At 35.0% G+C, this 20283-nt stretch overlaps 1 protein-coding gene and 1 non-coding gene across 2 annotated transcripts in view; one reads left to right on the top strand and one right to left on the bottom strand.

Annotated features, from left to right (window-relative positions):
• The window catches only part of PIGK (phosphatidylinositol glycan anchor biosynthesis class K), a 127549-nt gene that overhangs the window by 74705 nt on the left and 32561 nt on the right, over window positions 1-20283 (bottom strand). Inside the window, exons 5-9 of the mRNA XM_066268870.1 lie at window positions 18121-18232; window positions 14841-14937; window positions 12680-12797; window positions 9965-10075; window positions 5382-5554 (exon numbers count right to left, since the gene is read on the bottom strand). Of these exons, the coding sequence (XP_066124967.1) occupies window positions 5382-5554; window positions 9965-10075; window positions 12680-12797; window positions 14841-14937; window positions 18121-18232 (611 nt within the window). The remainder of the gene's footprint in view (window positions 1-5381; window positions 5555-9964; window positions 10076-12679; window positions 12798-14840; window positions 14938-18120; window positions 18233-20283) is intronic.
• On the top strand, window positions 18446-18521 carry TRNAA-UGC (transfer RNA alanine (anticodon UGC)). Its single transcript has one exon. It is a non-coding gene; the product is annotated as a tRNA-Ala (tRNA).

Here is a 20283-nt window from a genome sequence, read left to right as displayed (position 1 = left end):
AATTCCAATGACCTGGACTTTTATAATTATGCTGCAATATCCTTTATACTGAATGGCATACAGTAGGTACAAAGTTAATTTAACTTATTTAGGATATTAAATCTTAATTTAGTGGAGTAGAGCAATGATATTATAATTAGTAAGTAGACCAAAAGAGTCACAGAACACAGAGTTAAAAGAAACCTTAAAGGTCCCATAATTTCCTTTTCTATATAATTCAGGCCTTTATTCCCTAAATATCCCAATGGAATAAGTTCTAATGTTCTGTGTTATAAATAATACCATATCATTTTAAGATTTTTTCATAATTTAAAATTTTCAGGTTCTATATGTTTAGTGTTTAAATGAAAATTAACTTTGCTTTACATTAATAAACGCTCACTGAAAATTACTGTCCCTAGTAAACTGACTAATTTATGTTCAGAGGTTTTATTTATGCATAGGGATAGAGTACTATATTCTGCTATTCTATTTATATACATTTATTCTTAAAAGCAATTAACCAACTCAATGGACCCTTTGCCAATTGTATAGTGAAATGAATTGCTTTTGAAAATCTTCTCATGAAAAAGTCAATACATTATAATTAAACTGTAACAATAAAAACTTTAGGTGTATGTAAAATGAGAAAATGTATAATTTAATTATTAGTTTTGGTTTCTTTACCAATCAAATGATCACATCTAATTTATGCTCTGAAAGTCTATTTTAATGAAATCCTGAATAAGTGAATAACTGAGTGACTAACAGTTATAAATAACAATAAGATACTTTAAATAATACAGAATTATACTGATAAGTTCATCACTTTGAAAAAACTAGTAGTATGTAGAATAGTAGGGGAGAAATCTTGTCAAATATTGTTTGAGCCATTTTGGTGAATCTTTGGTTCATAAAGTTTCATAATCATATCAATTTACTTTAAGCAATTTTCAGTTAATAGTTTGATCATGAAGTTTCATATTTCTCACAATCTGCTTTGCCCAACTCCAGAACAGATGTTTCTACTAATTATGTAATTTAACTTTTATTTTATAACCTAGTAAACATTATAAATAGTGCCTAGAATTCAAATGTTCAATGATATAATAAATACTCTAGGTCATTTACATTTTCATATAAATTTTACTATCAGTTTGTTAATATCTACCAAAAAAGCATACTAGGATTTTGGTTGGGATTGAGTTGGTAAACAACAGAATCAGTAAGGTTCTGGAACACAGTCAATATAAAAAAACTGTTTTCAAATATCTCTATATTTCAGCAACAAATGAAAAATAATTTTAAAAATATCACTTATAATAGCATCAAAAACAAAAATACTTAGAAATAAAAGTAATGAAAATTGTGAAAAGCTGAAAACTATAAAACAACAGAGATAAACTATAGATAATATGTTCATGAATCAGAGGACTCGATATTGTTAAGGTGCCCATACTCCTTAAATTTATAGTCAATACAATCCCAACAAAATCCCAGAGGCTTTATTTCTATTTTTTTTTTTTAGAAATTGACAAGCTAATTCTAAAATTTATTTGGAAACACAAAGGATCTAGAATAGTCAAAAGAACCTTAAAAAAATAAAAATGGTTTAGGACTTAACATATCCTGACTTCCAAATCTAAAATAATCAAGACAGTGTAAGAGTGGTATAAACAGACATTTAGGTCGGTGTAACATAAACACCCAGAAACGTGATCTTTTTACAAAGGTGGCAACATAATTCAATAAGGAATCAATCTTTTCAACCATGGCTGGAATAACTAAATATAAAAAATAAAACACTTTTGGTTGTATGGATATTTAAATGTCATTTTGTAACATTAAAATGGGCCTGTATTTTTATATCCATAAGCTGGAGGTTATCTTCCCCATACAGTAAGAACACAAAATTGGTAATCTGGTAATTCGAACATAAACTTATGACTAGATTCTAGAAAGCCCAACTCTTTCAGAATGGCAGGCTATTATCTGTCTGCATACTCATCAAAAGTCAACCTACATACACTCAGATGCAGGGTCACTGGCTCAAACATGGGATCATAGACATGACCACATGGTCACTGGCTTGAGCCCAAGGTCACTGCCTTGAGCAAGGGGTCACTTGCTCTGCTGTAGCCCCCTCGCCTGGGTCAAGTCACATATGAGAAAGCAATCAATGAACAACTAAGGTGCCACAACGAATTGATGCTTCTCATTTCTCTCCCTTCCTGTCTGTCTGTCTGTCCCTATCTGTCCTCTCTGTCTTTCCTGGAAAAAAAAAAAATATATATATATATGTATATGATGATACTCAATATCTCAGTTTCAGAGACATATAAAAACAATTATTTCATACACCTACTTCAGTCAATTTTATTTATTAAGTTATTCATCATATAAGGCTTTAGTCTAGTGCCTTGTTCAGCAAACTGCGGCTCGCGAGCCACATGTAGCTCTTTGGCCCCGTGAGTGTGGCTCTTCCACAAAATTCCATGTGCGGGCACTATCTTGATAAGACATGTACCTACCTATATAGTTCAAGTTTTAAAAATTTGGTCCTCAAAAGAAATTTCAATTGTTGTACTCTTGATATTTGGCTCTGTTGACTAATGAGTTTGCTGACCACTGGTCTAGTGTACTCAAATACACAAAATATCAAAGACAGTCTGAAAAAACTGGGTCTGTTGTTTCTCTAATAACTGTAGAAAGTAATATTTTTGAAAGTATAATTGCCAATTTTAATAGCAGTGACTGTATTGATATTTTTAAATTAATATCTGAAAAAATACATACACGTTCTAGACCATAATTTCTTTAATACTGATAAAATAATTTTCACAGTATCTGGTCTTTCATGAATATTTTTCTCAAAACACTGATTCTCATTCATATTTGCATATAAGTAGCACCCACATACAAGATAATATTTATAGCATCCATGTAGAAATCCCTGAAGCATATGAGGAACTTAATTTTCTAAATTAATTGGATAACCTATACCAGTGATCATGAAACCATCTGTAAGAATATACTAAATAAATTTTATTTATAAACACAAGAGGGCGCTCTAATTCAACAGTGCCTGGTATGTGGCTTTGATACTTAAAATGATTTTCTCGGATAAACACAAGTTCCATAGAAATTCATTCATATGTGGAATCTAATGAACAAAATAAACTAACAAAATATAGAAACAGACTTCATAGATACAGAGAACAAACCGACAGCTGCAAGAGGGTATGGGGCTTGAGGGCTAGGTGAAAAGGGGCAGGATTAAGCAAAGAAATAAAAATTTATAGACACAGACAACAATGTGGAGACTGCAGGATGGAAGAGGGTGGAGAGGATAGAGGGGGGATAGATGGTGAAGGACAGAGACTTGACTTGGGGTGGTGAACACACAAAACAGTGCGCAGATAATATATGTATATTATAGAATTCTAACCTGAAACGTATAATTTTATAAACAAATGTTACTCCAATAAATACAGTAACAAATTTAAATAATAAATTAATATATTCTCCACCACCAGCTATTTTTGCATTCAAAATAATACACGAAGATAATTTATGAGACAAAATTCAATTTTTCCAGAATATATAACAAAACAATAGAATTCCACTAAAATCATTGTTTATTGTACAATTATTATGCAGTTAACATTTTATTAGGTGAAGAGAACAGAAAATAAGTACAGAAGAAATCTAAAGATAGTTCTTGACTACAAATTAATGCAGTGTTGATATAGTTAAGGTATGTCATATCTTACTGACTTAAGTTCAAGGGAAATTACAAACTTAATTTGGTAAAAGACACAGTAGCTCAATTTTAATTTTAGTTGCTAAGTATTAAGATATAGTTCAGCTATTTTACAAAGGTAATTTAAAAGTCAGTATTTAAACAGTTAATAAAAGTAATATTGCTGTAGGATCTCATCTGTTATCTTAAGAAAACACTTTTTCAGCCAATATCTCTAGAAAATTGAAAAATAAAAAAAATCCAAGGTCTTGAACATCCAGAATATCCAGAATAGAAAATACTCAATAATAATATCAATATCTTAAATTTTCACAGAAAATGCATTTTTTGCTAGTTAATTTATTTTAGTAATTTATTACTAAAATGTTCATAAACTCAATTACAAATCTTTAACTATTTCAAAATTGATAGTAATTTATATGTTGTTGCCTGTTGGCAATGCAAAAAAGCTCCCTGTTTCCAACAGATAGCATTAGACAATCACAAATAACAAAGTTTAGTGCCTAGTAAAATACATAACCTATATATTTCCAGAAAGTCGCTATTTACTGAAATACTATGTATTTAATTCTAACAAAGTACTTTGCCTTTAAAAATGTCTATAGAGAAAAAAACAAAAGAACATTATAAATACTTCTAAAATACACATACTCAAAATCAACCAATTTCTCTCAATCTCTCTTTCACACACACACACACACACACACACCTACCCACGTGTATGAATGCACACTCACTGCTCACGCACACAATCCACTCCCCAAAAAGGGAGTACTTGGCTTATACCTTTCTTTCTCATTCCTTTCCCTAATGCATTACCAAGAGCCTCCAAAATAAAGCCCAAATAGGTAACACTTGTTGAGAGAGGGTCACTCCAAATTTATAATAGCCTCAGAGAAACTGTTTCAGATTAACAAAACACAGCAGAAGGGAAAAGCCAGAGGTATAACTGAACCAGGCTCACGAACTACCCAGACTCTAGAAACTAAAATACATTGCAGTCAGAGAACTAATCAGATGACTGGAGTCTGAAGAAATTCTAAACATAGAAGCACTGTGTTATAGTATGAATATGCATTTGGACCTACATTCTCTTTTGGCACTCCCGCTTTTTATGTGTATCTGCCTTGCATCTGCCAGATTCCTACAGCCCTTATTATACTCTAAATGCCCAGCTGCTAACCTCATTATTCAATGTCACATCATTTAATACCTCTACTTCAATAGGTGACAGCATACACATTCATTAGAGATTAATATTTGAAATGTTCACAATACCAGCCCTTTCATGAAGCTCTTCTAAACCATTACCTATACCTCTATCGACAGAAAGTACGGCTGAGACAGCCAGTTACGGGGAACATTTTAGTTCTTTTTAGCAAGTCTCAAATCACACTGCCATAAACATTGTATTTTGGAGTTAAAACATAATCCTAATCATGATCATAACTTCTCACTGATGTTTATAACTTCTGTCTATAATCTGAAAAGCATAGGGCCTACATAAAGTGAAGAGTAGGTAGAAATGTGTAATTTTATGTACAAACACCAAGTTTTATCTCTTAGACTTATGTTACATAAAAATTTACAAATTGTGACACAAGACTATTCTATTAGAATAATAATTTAAGATGAATACCTGGTTTCCACGATTCCTAAATCCAGTTGCAAACTAATAGTCTCTGTTGTTATTTCCACTTTCCGTACACTCCCAAAGAAATCGGTTATCAGGACATTTTTAGGGTCTCTCTGAAAAAGATCAGTGCGATGCCCAGGAGTAGACACACAGAGACTTTTGGGACATACCTGAAACTGAAAAAAATATATAGAAGACTAAATACCTATGTGCGCACAAACAAATACAGCTTTTATTAAATCCACTAACACAATATGGTAGACTGGAGTGTATTTTTAAAGCTCTCCCGCCTGACCTGTGGTGGCGCAGTGAATAAAGTGTCAACCTGGAAATGCTGAGGTTGCCGGTTCAAAACCCTGGGCTTGCCTGGTCAAGGCACATATGGGAGTTGATGCTTCCTGCTCCTCCCCACCTTCTCTTTCTCTCTTTCTCTCTCTCCTCTCTATAATGAATAAACAAAAAAATCTTTAAAAAAAAAAAAAAAAAAAGCTCTCCCTACCTAAAGAAGCTACTGTTTCTACAGTTTCATTGCTATCCTAGGTCCTGACATTCTAAGAAAGCTACATAGACATAAGAACAGGTGATAAAAAGAAATGATGCCAGAGTGGAGAAAAAATATCCACCTTTTTGAATCATATGCTACAAGCTCATTTTGAACACCTAAATCTATGAAAACTCACACATAACACTAGGACAAGAGAATTGCTCTTTTCTGCATCTATAGCTATCCTAGGGGGGTGCTCTACTAAAGTGTTTTTTTTAAAACAGTTTGTAATCATGACCCTTCATTCAAACTTTAAATTCAAATAAAAAATTATATGGTAGCCCAATAGGTTAAAAAAAAATGAAAGTCGCTTCATGTGAAGCTATAAAATATCCCCTAATTTTTGTGAGCAGCAGTATATTTTCATTTAAGCTTACCAATAACTTTGAGGCATAAAAAGTTATTATCTCTACTTCAGACTAATGCTCAAAGAGCTTAAGTCATTTGCCTAAAATCACACTACCTTCCTGATTCAGGAAAGCAATAAAAGAAAATACAAAGAAGAGATCGGGATATAAATTAAGAAGAAAAGAAGAGCCCTGGCCAGTGGCACAAAGTTTCCGGAGCACAGAGGTTGCCGGCTCATTCCTGGGGCTGCTGGCTCAACTCCAAGGTTGCCGGTTTGAGTCCTGTTCAGGGCTCAACCGAGAAGGCACCGGCTCAACCTGGATGGGACCGGCTCCACCCCAAGGTCACCAGCTGGAGTGGAGCCGGGCACATATGAGAAGCAATCAATGGCACAATTAAATGGAACAACAAGTTAATGCTTCTTTCTATCTCTCTTTCTCAAAGGAAAAAAAAAGAGGAAGAAGCAAAGAAAAAAACAAAGGTTAGAGGAAGAAACTAAAATGTCAAACAGAGAGTATAAAACAGATGGAAGGTTGGAGAAACAACATAAAGATAAACAAAATTAAGATTTTAAGTCCTACGTATTCTAAAGGCACTTCTATATGAGCGAGCAACTTGGTGAGGGTTTTTTTGTTTTGTATTTTTCCTAAGTTAGAAGCAGGGAGGCAGTCAGACACCCACATGCACCTGACCAGGATCCATGTGGAATGCCCACCAGGGGGTGATGCTCTGCCCATCTGGGGCATTTCTCCATTGTGGACAGAGCCATTCCAGCGCCCGAGGGGAGGCCATGGAGCCATCCTGAGTGCTTGGGCCAACTTTGCTCCAATGGAGTCTTGACTGCGGGAAGGAAAGAGAGAGAGACAGAGAGGAAGGAGAGGGGGAGGGGTGGAGAAGCAGATGGGCGCTTCTCCTGTGTGCCCTGGCCAGGAATCAAACCCAAGACCTCCACATGCTGGCCCGACGCTCTACCGCTAAGCCAACTGGCCAAGGCCGACTTGGTGAGTTTTATTAGGTACCAGCAGAAGAAAGTAGGAAAAGCAGAGCGGAATGAGCTTTGGAAAAACTAAGTATTACCTTCTCTCCTACTAAAAATAATTATACTTTCACTTTCTATGAAGTCATTTCTTCCTTCAAAAATATTTACCATAACCATCTATTTTCTTAGTCTCAGCAACATAATGACCCACAGGTCCTGTAATTACTCAGCTTAAATTTCGATAATCTCCTCCACTTACAAAATCTCCACACTCTAACCAGATTATTTATTTATCACCAAAAAACAAGGATCATCTAGTATTCCAACTTCTGTGCCTCTGAAGCTACTCCATTTTCCTAGAGTACACTATATTTCTTTTCTTCTTTTGAACCTGAAAATCTACCACTTCCAAAAAATATTCTAATCACTAATCCCACTGTATTTAAAGGAACCATATAAATGTATGCCATTGTCATATCCTTCATTCATTCAATAAATATTCACTGAGCATCTACAATTACTATACATACATAACCAGTTACTATACGTAATTAAGTTCTGTGGGTAGCAAAGTGTACAAAGCATGACGCTTTATCTCTTTTTAAGAAGCTCAAAGCCTCAAAGGAACATTACAATTATAAACTATTAGAGAGCAATATTAAAAGCATAATATAAGTACATAGCAAGAGTTATATGTTCAGAGATGAAGGAACTTGTCTAGAGGATCCAGAGACTATATAACAGATGATACTCTTCAACTGTTACCAATGACACTACACATTTTTAAGGAGCTAAACAAGTCTACTAATTTTGCTTCTCCAGAAACACTTAATATAGTACCTTGAATATCGCTGATAATCAAAAAATTTTACTATAAACACATAATCCAACACAATATCTAAAGATACATCAAATCACTATACCACACCATTTAACTTCAAGGAAATAGATCATTCTTACTGAACAGGACTAAAATAATCATTCAATTAATATTCAGTTAAAGAATCAAAGTGGAAACGACAGATGAAATTAGTGAGGAATGTTATTAAAAATTAAGTATTATGCAGCAATAAAAAATAATGAAATCTTGCTATTTGTAATAACATGGATGAACCTGGAGATTATTATGCTAAGTGAAATAAGTCAGACAGAGAATGACAAATACCATATGGTTTCACTTATATGTGGAAACTAAAAAAAAAAAAAAAGAACAAAACAGCAACACTCACAGAAACAGAGAACAAAGGGATAGTTGCCAGAGGGGAGGGGGATAAAAAGATGAGTGAAAAAGGTGAAAGATAATATAATCAATAATATCGTGATAAATTTGCACCATGATAAATGATTTCCAGAATTAGTGGGGTGATCACATGGTAAGATATAAAAATGTTGAATCACTCTATTGTATACCTGAGACTAATATATATAATACTGTATACTGATTATACTTAAGTAAAAAAACTAAATAGCAATCTTAAGTAATAAAAAAACATTCGTTTCCTCAATCTTTTGTATACAATTTCAAGGGAAGAAGTATTTTTTAATCCATTAGACATTTAAAGAATAAGGTACATTTATTGGGAACTTTTGAGACAGCATGTCATGCATTACATAAAATATATAATGTACAATCCAAAAAAGTAAGTAAACTTTAAAATTAAAGTAACTGGAATTTAGTTGATTATAATTTTCTTTAGTTAAAATAGCATTATCACAAGTTTTGTTTAGTATTCAAATTTATATTAATTTTTAAAAGGCATAAAAGAGTACATAACCTTAAAATGTAATTAGTAGTTCTATGTTATCAAATTTGATAGCTTAAAGTAGTAGTACATAATTTCAGAATTATGTAGTAGAACCCCTTTAATTAATAAAAATTTACCTAAAAGGTTTCTATATAATAAAAGAGATCAGGGCAGAGCCACCTGGCTAAAATACTAGAGCCCAGAGACCTGTCTGCTCAGCCCACACTTTATGCCAAAGCTACACAAAGGCAGGGACAGTGTATGCCTCTTTCACTAGGGGTAGCCAGGGCCTGGCACGGAGCAGTAACCCAAGAAATATCTGAATGTATGAACAAGAGATAAAATAACGGGGGAAAAAGAGTGGATGTCACTTATGCAGAGTAATTATCCAACCTAGAACTGTTGTTTCAAACTTTTTTGTTATGCCTACTTTTGACAGCAACCTCAGAGTAGATTTATTTAAAAAGAACCAGTGCAGAAAAGTCAGGGGGGAAAGTGAACTAAATTCAGCAAGCCATGTCAAAATACTGTTACTAGAAATTGTAGGGTAAACAAAAATATGTAAGAGAACATCCCTCTACTCCCAGTTATTTATCTTATGCAAATTCTTCCATGGGGAAGAATTTGGGGAGACTTTCTAGAGAACACAGGATCTGATTTGACTCCTGAAAGGTAGAATTTCAATATGTGACTCGTAAAACAAGTACACTTCTGGTAGGAAAAAGAGTAGAGCAAATAAGTGAAAATAGAAAAGGACCTCAAAGAATAGCAAGTTAACTGGGCTAAATCTTTAAGCCTCTTGTAGTAAAGAAAGAGATACTACTGTAAAGGGAGATTCAAAACAGTTTTAAAAGGCCACCATTCAGTATATGACATAGTAGCGTAAAAGTATGGGGAATAATCCATTTCACTGATCATTGTTAAGATTAGCATCACTTATGTGCTATAACCAAATCAAGCAAATACTTACAAGGTCATTCATATTAGTTTGGCTAGCTGGATTAATTTCTTCCAAAAATTCCAAGACATAAAATGTGTACCTATCCATGAGGTGAACTCCAATTGCAGGATCAGGTTGATGCTACAAAAAAGCAAAGCATACACAATAGCATATTACTCAGCCATAAAAAAAGAATGAAATGGATGAACTGTGTGGGTATTATCCTGAGTGAAATAAGGCAGACAGAGAAAGACAAAAACCATTTATATGTGAAATCAAAAAATAAAATAAAACAAGCTTATAGATACAGAGAACAGATTGGTGGTCACCAGGGGCATGGAGATAGGGAGTGGGCCAAATGGCTAAAGGGAGTCAAAAGGTACAAACCTCCAGTTAGAAAAATAAGCATGGGTATGTAATATATAACATGGCAACTACTGTTAAATATTAGCCAGGCATCCCCAAACTATGGCCCTGAGGCCATTTATCCGGGCCCCCGCCGCACTTCCGGAAGTGGCACCTCTTTCACTGGTGGTCAGTGAGAGGAGCACTGTATGTAGCGGCCCTTCAATGGTCTGAGGAACAGTGAACTGGCCCCCTGTGTAAAAAGTCTGGGTACCCCTGTATTAGACCTTAAAAGTTATCACATGAAAAAAATCATATAACTGAATATGGTGGCAGATATTAATTATACTTATTATGTTGATCACTTCACAATATGTATATAAGTATCAAATCACGTTGTACACCTGAAACCAATATAATGCCATATGTCAATTATACCACAACCAAAAAACAATTTTTAAAGCAAAGCAAAAAAAAGTGTATGTTCAATAACATCATTACAACAGATGTTTTAAATGTAATCAAAATTTCCTAAGGTACTAAAAAAATCTAAGAGTAAGAAATCTATATAAATAAAAATGTAAATGTTCGTTTGTTCAAAATCTTAAATCTCCGAAAGTTCTTCACCGATTGCTTTGAAATTTTGACACAATGTTGTATTCAAATATGTGCATGTTTTTATATATCTACTATTATATAGATGTCACACTTGTGACAGGTAAAAATGTGTTTTTTAAAAAAACAGCGCCATCTGTTGGATGTAAAAGCAACACATGCTATACTAAATATTTTATGATTCCATTTCAATGTTTCTTATTTACAATCCATTTACGATTTCCAAATTTCCAATTTTATGATTCCATTGAACAAAAAGGCATATATGTCAAATAATGCAAATTGTCAATAACGGGGTTGGAGAAATCTTCTCCTTAGATGTGCCAGGAGGAACTGGTAAAATGTTCCTAATTAGATTGATTCTGGCAGCAATTCGATCCCAAAATGACATAGCCTTAGCTCTTGTGTTGTCCGGAATAGCTGCGACATTGCTACCAGGTGGAAGAACTGCTCATTCCGCTTTGAAATTGCCATTGAACATGCAATTCATTGAAACTCCCACATGCAACATTTCCAAAGCATCCAGCATGGGAAAAGTATTGCAGAAATGCAAACTTATTATTTGGGATGAATGCACAATGGCACACAAAAAATCACTTGAGGCTCTTGATTGATCAATGCAAAGTTTCTGTGGAAACATCAGACCATTTGGGAACGCACTGATATTGCTTGCAAGAGATTTCAGGCAAACATTACCTGTAATTCCTCAATCAACACCAGTGGATGAAAAAATGCTTGCCTGAAATACTCTACTTTGTGGCGACACGTTAAAGACGTTAAAATTAACTACAAATATGCTATGTCTAGCTGCAAAACAATAGATCAGCTGAGATATTCTCACATCAATTCCTGGAAATTGGGAATGAAAAGGTGCCGGTTGATCTGACCTCAGGACGAATTTCATTGCCTCATAACTTCTGCAATTTAGTGATGTCAAAAGAAGAACTGGTTGAAAAAGTATTTCCCAATATTCAAACCAATTATAAGAATTATGATTGGCTGAGTGAACGAGCTATTCTTGCGGCCAAGAACAAAGACGTCTATGAATTTAACAATATTATTCAGTCTAACATTCAAAGCGAGGCAGTCACATACTGTTGTGGACACTGTTGTGGAAGCAGATGAAGCGGTTAATTATCCAACAGAATTTTTGAATTCACTAGATCTGCCAGGGATGCCACCGCAGGTACTGCAACTGAAAATCGGCGTGCCAATTATGTTGTGAAATATCAACCAGCCAAAGCTTTGCAACGGCACGCGGCTTGCAGTAAAAAAATTAATGAGCAATGTCATAGACGCAACAATCTGAACAGGACCTTTCAAAGGTGAAGATATCCTCATTCCTTGCATTCCTATGATTCCAATGGATATCCCATTTCAATTTAAGAGATTGCAATTCCCAATTCGATTGGCGTTTGCAATCACCATCAACAAAGCTCAGGGCCAGTCTTTAGAATTGTGCGGTTTAGATCTAGACACAGATTGCTTCTCACATGGACAATTATATGTTGCGTGTTCTAGACTCAGCAAACCAGACAATCTCTATAACTGCACAGACAATGGAACAACAAAAAATATTGTATACCCACAAGCATTGTGAAATTAAACATATTAGAAACGTGCACTTTCTCTCTTCTTTCTTTTCCATTTAACCAGACTGAGCCACAGCAACGCGTGGCTGGGTACAGCTAGTAACAGATATATTCATTAAGCATATAAGCGATTTGTGAAATAGCTACACATTCCAAAGACAATGCAGTTTACAAATAGGAAAATTGCACCTACCGAGAGTGAATCTTCTCCTACTTGGCTACTAGCTAAAGCCATTATGTTAGGGGAATAAAATCGCTCATACATGGATGCTCCTTGACAAGTGTCAATTATAAACAGTAGCTCATTGTAGCTGAAAGAAAAGTAGTAATATCTTTGACATGAATTATGCTTTTAATCATACACTCACTAATATTTTATAGTACTTCTATAACATAACATGTTGAAGTCATATCCTAGTAATTTCATTAGTTAAAAATTGAGACTTTTCAGAATTCCTAGCACAAAGTTGACATTAGAAATATTAAAGGAATAACCCTGTCCAGGAAAATCACCTCAACAGGGAGTGGTTATTGTGCCTCAACTCTTTCCCACTCCCTTATCTATGCCACATACTCAGAATCCAAATAAATACTACATATTTAATTCAACAACATGTATTTGGTACTCATGCTGCCCTAGAAACTGATCTATTTTCAGGGGGAAATAGTTTAGTCACAATAACCAACGAGCTTAAAATCTAACTGGAAGACAGACTCATAAACTGTGTAAGTGTTACAAATACTTATTGAGAGCCTACAATGGCCTGACACTAAGCTGGGAATACAACAGTCCCTCATAGTGCTTAGCATCTAACAAAGTCAAAGTGCTCTAAGAGCCCTGAGAAAGGAACAGAGAGTCCTGTAAAGGAGAGCGGGTCAGGAAAAGGTGATGAGGTCTGATGTGGGCAATGAACAGTGAGTGTTATTTTATTTAACAAAGAAAGGAAAAGCACTTTCCAGCAAAGGAAGAAGCTTGTACTAAGGCACCTAAATGTGAATTAGTATAAATGTTTGGGAAAGGAGGAATGGTTTAGAGTTAATTTGGGTAAATGGAGGGAAATTCATTTCAAAAAGGTACGTAAGGTCAATTTATAAGTTAAGTATCCCGTATAAAGTCTGAATATTATCCTGCAAGTTTGAGAACACCACCAAAGGCTTTCTTTAAGTGAAAGAATAACATAAAGAGCTCTATATGTCAGAGTGAGCTGCCTAACTGGTGAAAGTGAAGGTAGGGAGCTGAGGAGTTTCTCAGAGAGTTCTCTCAGACACTGGATCTAGACAAATAGCTAACATTGCACCTAGAAAGGCAAGTGTGTAATCTAGAACCACAATATCTAAGGTGACAGAAGGCACAATTAATATGACATGCTCCTTCTGAGACAAACTTGGGGGAGGCCTCTAAGGATCAAAAACATCTAAGGTTAAGCATGAATCCTATCCTGGAACTGTGTAAAGTTTGGCAAGTTACTTAATCTGTTTATCTCAATTTATTCTATTGTAAAAACTAGATATAATAAAAGTATCTACCTCATGGTTGTTATTAAACTGTATCAGACAATACACATAAAACAGTGCCCAGCGCCTACTGTGTATTCAGTAAAATATAAGCTATGCATAACATAAAACCAGTAACTAGCAAAAGTTTCCTCCTCAACACTTCCAAGCATTCTGCTTATATATACTTTTAATTCAATATTTATAATATTTAATTTTTAACATAGTTGTATACATTTATCTCTTTTCTACTATAGTTTAAACCCTTTCATGGCCAAATAAGCATCATATTCCTTTCTGTGCCATATGTTTAGAAAGTTATCCGCAGGTTTTTATTGAAGATAATCAAGTTAAAAACAGTTCTATTGCTACTTTAAATTCACTAAATAAATTCATATGACAACTTTCAACCAAAGGGATGGTTACCATTAGATTACTAATATATCAGCCTTAATGTAAGTCAAGTTACAAACTTTCTACTGATTGTAATTTTAACATTTTTTCTGAAGAAGAAATAATGTATTGTTATCACATGGAAGGCAACAGAATGTGCAAAAAGTAAGAACAGGTACAAGTTGGAAAATAAATATATGTTGATAATCCCTCTAAATAGTGGGGAACTTGGTTAGTGAGACTTATTTCCTCCAAAAAGGATGCTAAATATAAATACCAAGAGATATGATCCGAAAAAGTTAATTTTTTTTATATCCTTGAGTTTTTCTTTTAAAAATAACTCCATTCAGTAGAAATAATAGACATAAATAAATTAAAATCTCATAAAATAAGATCTACAACTCTACTAACCATAAAAAAAATGAGGTACTAATTTATCTTGTGAAAAGTAGTTATTTGCTAATTACCGTCTTTTCTGCCACATTTGTTCAAAAGCATCTGCAAGTTCTATGTTGGTAATTTCTTCAGAATCTTGAAATTTCAAAAACCCATTTCCACCATGTCCTTACAGGAAGAGTCAAAAAGACCAAACAGACACATTTTTAATACAAACTGCATATATCCAGATACAAATATATATTTAATTGATGGCAAGTTTTAATATCATTTGTTATCTTATCCTTTAAAGTAAAAATACTGTGAAAACATATAAATTTAATTTTACATATTAGAAAGAGAATGATAAACTGTATAAAAATAATTGATATAATATCTGAAAGTTTTTCTATCATTCAATTTAGGGAAGCACATTTCTATTTTTACTGAGTCCATTATTATGTCATTATGTCAGAAATGAGTTTCCATAGATAAAAATTTCTCAAAGACCAGGCAAACGTATTTGGTGAGAAAGGAGTTGACACTAGCTCGTCCCATGGTATTCTGTTACTATTCACAGTATATACCTGGAGTGCTGAACTATTAGGAAGTGCAGTTACCAGTTAAAAACTGATGTTTTCACTGTCCCAGGAGAGCTGACCAGATGACTGTGACATTTAGAATGCATTACAGAGCTACTATATCTGGATTCTCACACTAGTGTATCCCCTTAGTGACTGTGTTATCTTAAATCACTTCATCTTTCTCTGCCTCAGTTCCTCAGCTGTAAAGTGGGCAATGTGCCAGCAAGACGATCATTAGCATAACTATGCAGCTACTTTGTGCAGATCTTATACAGGTAACCTCCCACTGGGCAGCAAAGTAGAAAAGTGTGTCTATTTTAGTGCCCTCTCTGAAAATATGCCGTCCTCTGAGCTCAGAGGTGGTTAGTGGCTATCTATGCCTTTGTGGAGAGAAAAAAAACACCTCCCTCCAATTAGACAACTCTATGGCAGGGCACACAGCTTACTAAGTGTAAACAGATACTGGGTTTCAGCTCCCATTCACCTCCCTACCCAAACACTTATGTGCAGTGTACAACCTATACAACCATATATCAGCTCTGAACAGCAGAACCCAAAATCTTCAAGGTGCTGTGAGGATGAAATGAATTACACACAATGGCTTAGAATACTGACTTATGTACAGTAAGCCTCAGTAAATACTAGGTATTATCATTTTTATTATATTATAATTATCAACTCTCCAATCTCTTCCATGGGTTGGCAAATACATATAGTATAACTCAATAAATAAAAAATACATCTAGTAAATCTATATTATGGAGGACTTTATCTACAGTAGTACTCAAAGTATAGACAAAAAACTACAGAAGCTCATATCAGGGGAATACGCTAAAAATGTAGTTTTATGAGTCTCACTCTAGACCACAACTAATTCAGAATTTTAGGAAAAGGCCTAAGTATCTGCATTCAGGTAATCTTTATGCACACTAAAATTTAAGACTTTATCATTAGAAATCAGAGTTTTAAGAAGAGGAGGAACGAATTTGCAATTTCTATTAATATTTTAGTAGGATGACTAATAGAAGACAAAACTGAAGGCAAAGAATACACATAAGAAACTTCAGGGCCGGCAATAAACATTTCAGGCTGTGGGCCACATGGTCTCTGTTGCAACCACTGGACTCTGCTGTTGTAGTATAAAAGCAGCCACAGACAATATGTAAAACAAATGGATGTGAGTATGTTCTAGTAAAGCTTGATTTCCAAAACAGGGAGCCCCTCCATGGGCGATAGTATACAAAGTCCTACCTCAATTGAAATTTCTTCCATACCAATCAACTCAAAAGAAGAATGTTATAAAACCTTTAGTTTAGTACCTCAAATAAAGCAAAGTGATAAGACTATACTTTATCCTATTTGCCACAAAAGCTTAAAAATTTCTAGTAATTGCTAAATAAACTAAAAATTTTCCTTATTTCATTAACTCTGCTAATTTACAAAGTTTATAAATTGACTGAATTTTAAAAGTTGTAAATAAATGCAGCATAATAAATAGAAGTAAACTGCTAAGTCAGTAAATGCCTTGCTGTGACATCTAAGAATCATTCTGCACCTGTTTTATCATCAGTTGAATGGAATGCCTCCTGAAAAAAATTTTAAGTATCATTTGATCAACATTAATATTTACTGAATACCCCTATAAGACAGGGCACTGGTGAAAAAAAATGAAAAACACATTATCATGGACTCCCTGGAGTTCAAAATCTAATAAAGTCAATAAATATCCAGACAAAAAAAATAACAAGCTAAATGCTGAAATAGAAACCACAGACAAATACTGGAGTGCAAGGAGAAGTGCCTACACCAGCCACAGAGATGAGAAGTGTCGTAGAGTAATTACAAAATATATTATACACACCAGAACACTTCTGAGGAAGAAAGGAGGCACTATTAATAATTACACTGGGACAACAGGTATAAACTAGGCAATTGGAAACATAGGTCTAGGTCACCTTAGACTTAAAAAGGAAAATCACGGAGACCAAAACAATAAGGAATAATCAAGTAGGCACAGTGAACTGAGAAGATGTCAATAAGCAAAGGCAATAGCTTAAGCAAATGATATGAGAACAGAAGCAGTACAATGCTTGTAAGGGAATTAGAAAAAGTGTAAGAACTAAAATTAAATAATAATATACTGCTCACAAAAATTAGAGGATATTTCAAAATAAATATGAAGCAATAAAATATCCCCTAATTTTTGTGAGCAGTACATAAATAGTATTTATTATATATTACATATAGTATAACTCAATAAATAAAAAATACATCTAGTAAATCTATATTATGGAGGGCTTTATCTACAGTAGTACTCAAAGTATAGACAAAAAACTACAGAAGCTCATATCAGGGGAATACATTAAAAATGTAGCTTTATGAGCCCCACTCTAGACCACAACTAATTCAGAATTTTAGGAAAAGGCCTAAGTATCTGCATTCAGGTAATCTTTATGCACACTAAAATTTGAGACTTTATCATTAGAAATCAGAGTTTTAAGAAGAAGAGAAACAAATTTGCAATTTCTATTAATATTTTAGTAGGATGACTAATAGAAGACAAAACTGAAGGCAAAGAATACACATAAGAAACTTCAGGACAGCATAAAATGTTATACTGTTTTCAAACATTTTTTCAAGTTGTTACATAATATGAGAAAAAAGAACAACACAACAAATCATTTTAACCAAAAATCATTTAAGGTTTTTCAATTTCTTTCCAGGTAAATTTCTTGTTGAAAAGAGTAGCAATATATTCTATTATTAAATATCTAAATTCTGAAATTACCTGTCATATAAATAAGAATATTGCTCCTATCATCAGAAAGAAGACGTTTTGATCGAGGAGTACTAGGTGGGATCCTCCCAGTTAATACCCGTAAAAAATTCTCCACAGTTACCTGGAAAAAAAAAAGAGGTAATCAGATAAAATAAAACTTAGGGAAACCTGATATTTTTGCTTTCAAAAACATTCTTTCTTATTTCTCTATGTTTTACTCAGCATAAACTGAAAATAACACACTAAGAGAAATAAACTAAAAATATATTTATTTAAATATATACCTGAGTAAATGCCTCAATTTTAAGGAAACATTAATAATTAACAAATAAAGGCCCTGGCTGGTTGGCTCAGTGGTAGAGCATCGGTCTTGCGTACAGAAGTCCCAGGTTCGATTCCCGGCCAGGGCACACAGGAGAAGTGCCCATCTGCTTCTCCACCCCTCCTCCTCTCCTTCCTCTCTGTCTCTCTCTTCCCCTCCTGCAGCCCAGGCTCCATTGAAGTAAAGTTGGCCCGGGCGCTGAGGATGTATGGCAGTGGTTCTCAACCTGTGGGTCCTGATCCCAGCGGGGGTCAAACGACCAAAACACAGGGGTCACCTAAAGCCATCGGAAAATACATATTTACGATGGCTTTAGCCGCTGAGAAGCCGTGCTACCGTCTGCAGCAGCTATTCAGCTTGAACGCACGCCGTTATGGATGAGCGTTCCAAACTGAATGCCTGCGGTCTGGCGCCTAAGGGGCGGGGGAAGCGGTGGAACGCTCCACAGTCCATAGCAGCGCATTACGTGTGCCCAGCGCTTGCTGACGTCATCAGTGGGCGGGTGCAGCAAGCGCCGGAGGGCATAAGCCTAGGAGGCGGAGAGGCAAGAGGCTGAGAGCCTGCGGGACAGCCTGCTGGTGTAAAAAGGTTAATAATGTAAAAACAGTACACACACCATGCACACAATACTGTGTAAGTGTAAGGTGCTTTTTATACAGTACACAAAGCAGCTTACACTTATACAAAGCACCATACATTTACACAGTGTGAACTACCTCGGTCTTATACTATAAGAGACCACTATACGATGTAGTTCACACTGTTCCCCAATGTATAATTATCTCCCATATCTCCCACTATTTTCCCATATTCTAAATGAGGAAACTGGAAGAGAGCTCCCAAGAATCTCGGGTTACCACACAATCCGCCGCGGCCTCCTTTTGATTTCAATAAGTGGCGGAGAAATGACAGTTTCCTACACATTTCTTCCTCTCCTATTCAAGTCAATGAGAGGCCGCAGCACATTCCACTCAAATATAGAGCATGTTGCTTAATTTTTTCCATGCTAGAATCATCCACCCCCAATAGACTAAAAGAGGCCTCACACTGAGGAATCTGCTGTGCAGATTCTGCAGTGTAAAAGATCTGCCTCCTATAGAAGTTTATTGGGGGTGGCGGATTCCACCTTTGGAATTTCTCTGCTCTAGGAAAAGTTCTAGCGTGGAAAAAATTAAGTAACATGCTCTATATCTGAGCGGAATCTGCTGCGGCCTCCCATTGACTTGAATAGGAGAGGAAGAAATGTGTCGGAACTGCATTTCTGCCATACAGGGGATCTCTCTTCTGCGGAATCCATGAGTCTCCCATTGAAGTAAATGAGATGTGGATTCCACCACAGAAACCGCTGCTTTATAGTGTGAAAGAGCCCTGAAAGATACCATGCTGTGCAGAAACTGCAGTGTATCCTATGACGTAGTTCACACTGTTCTATATAGAAAACTTGCCACTAATCTGGAAAAAACAGGTCCATCAGTTAAGCAGCTATTTACGGAATGGTAGCCCCAATACACTAGATAAGGAGGTCTATTAGTAGTAAATATTTCTCAATATATAATTAAATATTGTTTTTGTGATTAATCACTATGTTTAAATTATGTTTGATTTGTAGCAATGAGAATACATAATGCATATCAGGTATTTACATTCCGAATCATAACTGTAGCAAAATTATAGTTATGAAGTAGCCACCAAAATTATTTTTTGGTTTGGGGCCACCGCAATATGAGGAACTGTATTGCGGGGTCACAGCATTAGAAATGTTGAGAACCACTGCTCTATGGCCTTGCCTCAGGTGCTAGAATGGCTCTGGTCGCAACGGAGCAACGCCCCAGATGGGCAGAGCCTCGTCC

The sequence above is a fragment of the Saccopteryx bilineata genome, chromosome 3 (genome assembly GCF_036850765.1).
Source record: "Saccopteryx bilineata isolate mSacBil1 chromosome 3, mSacBil1_pri_phased_curated, whole genome shotgun sequence".
NCBI classification, from domain to species: Eukaryota; Metazoa; Chordata; class Mammalia; order Chiroptera; family Emballonuridae; genus Saccopteryx; species Saccopteryx bilineata.
This window is presented reverse-complemented; position numbering and strand designations above follow the sequence as displayed.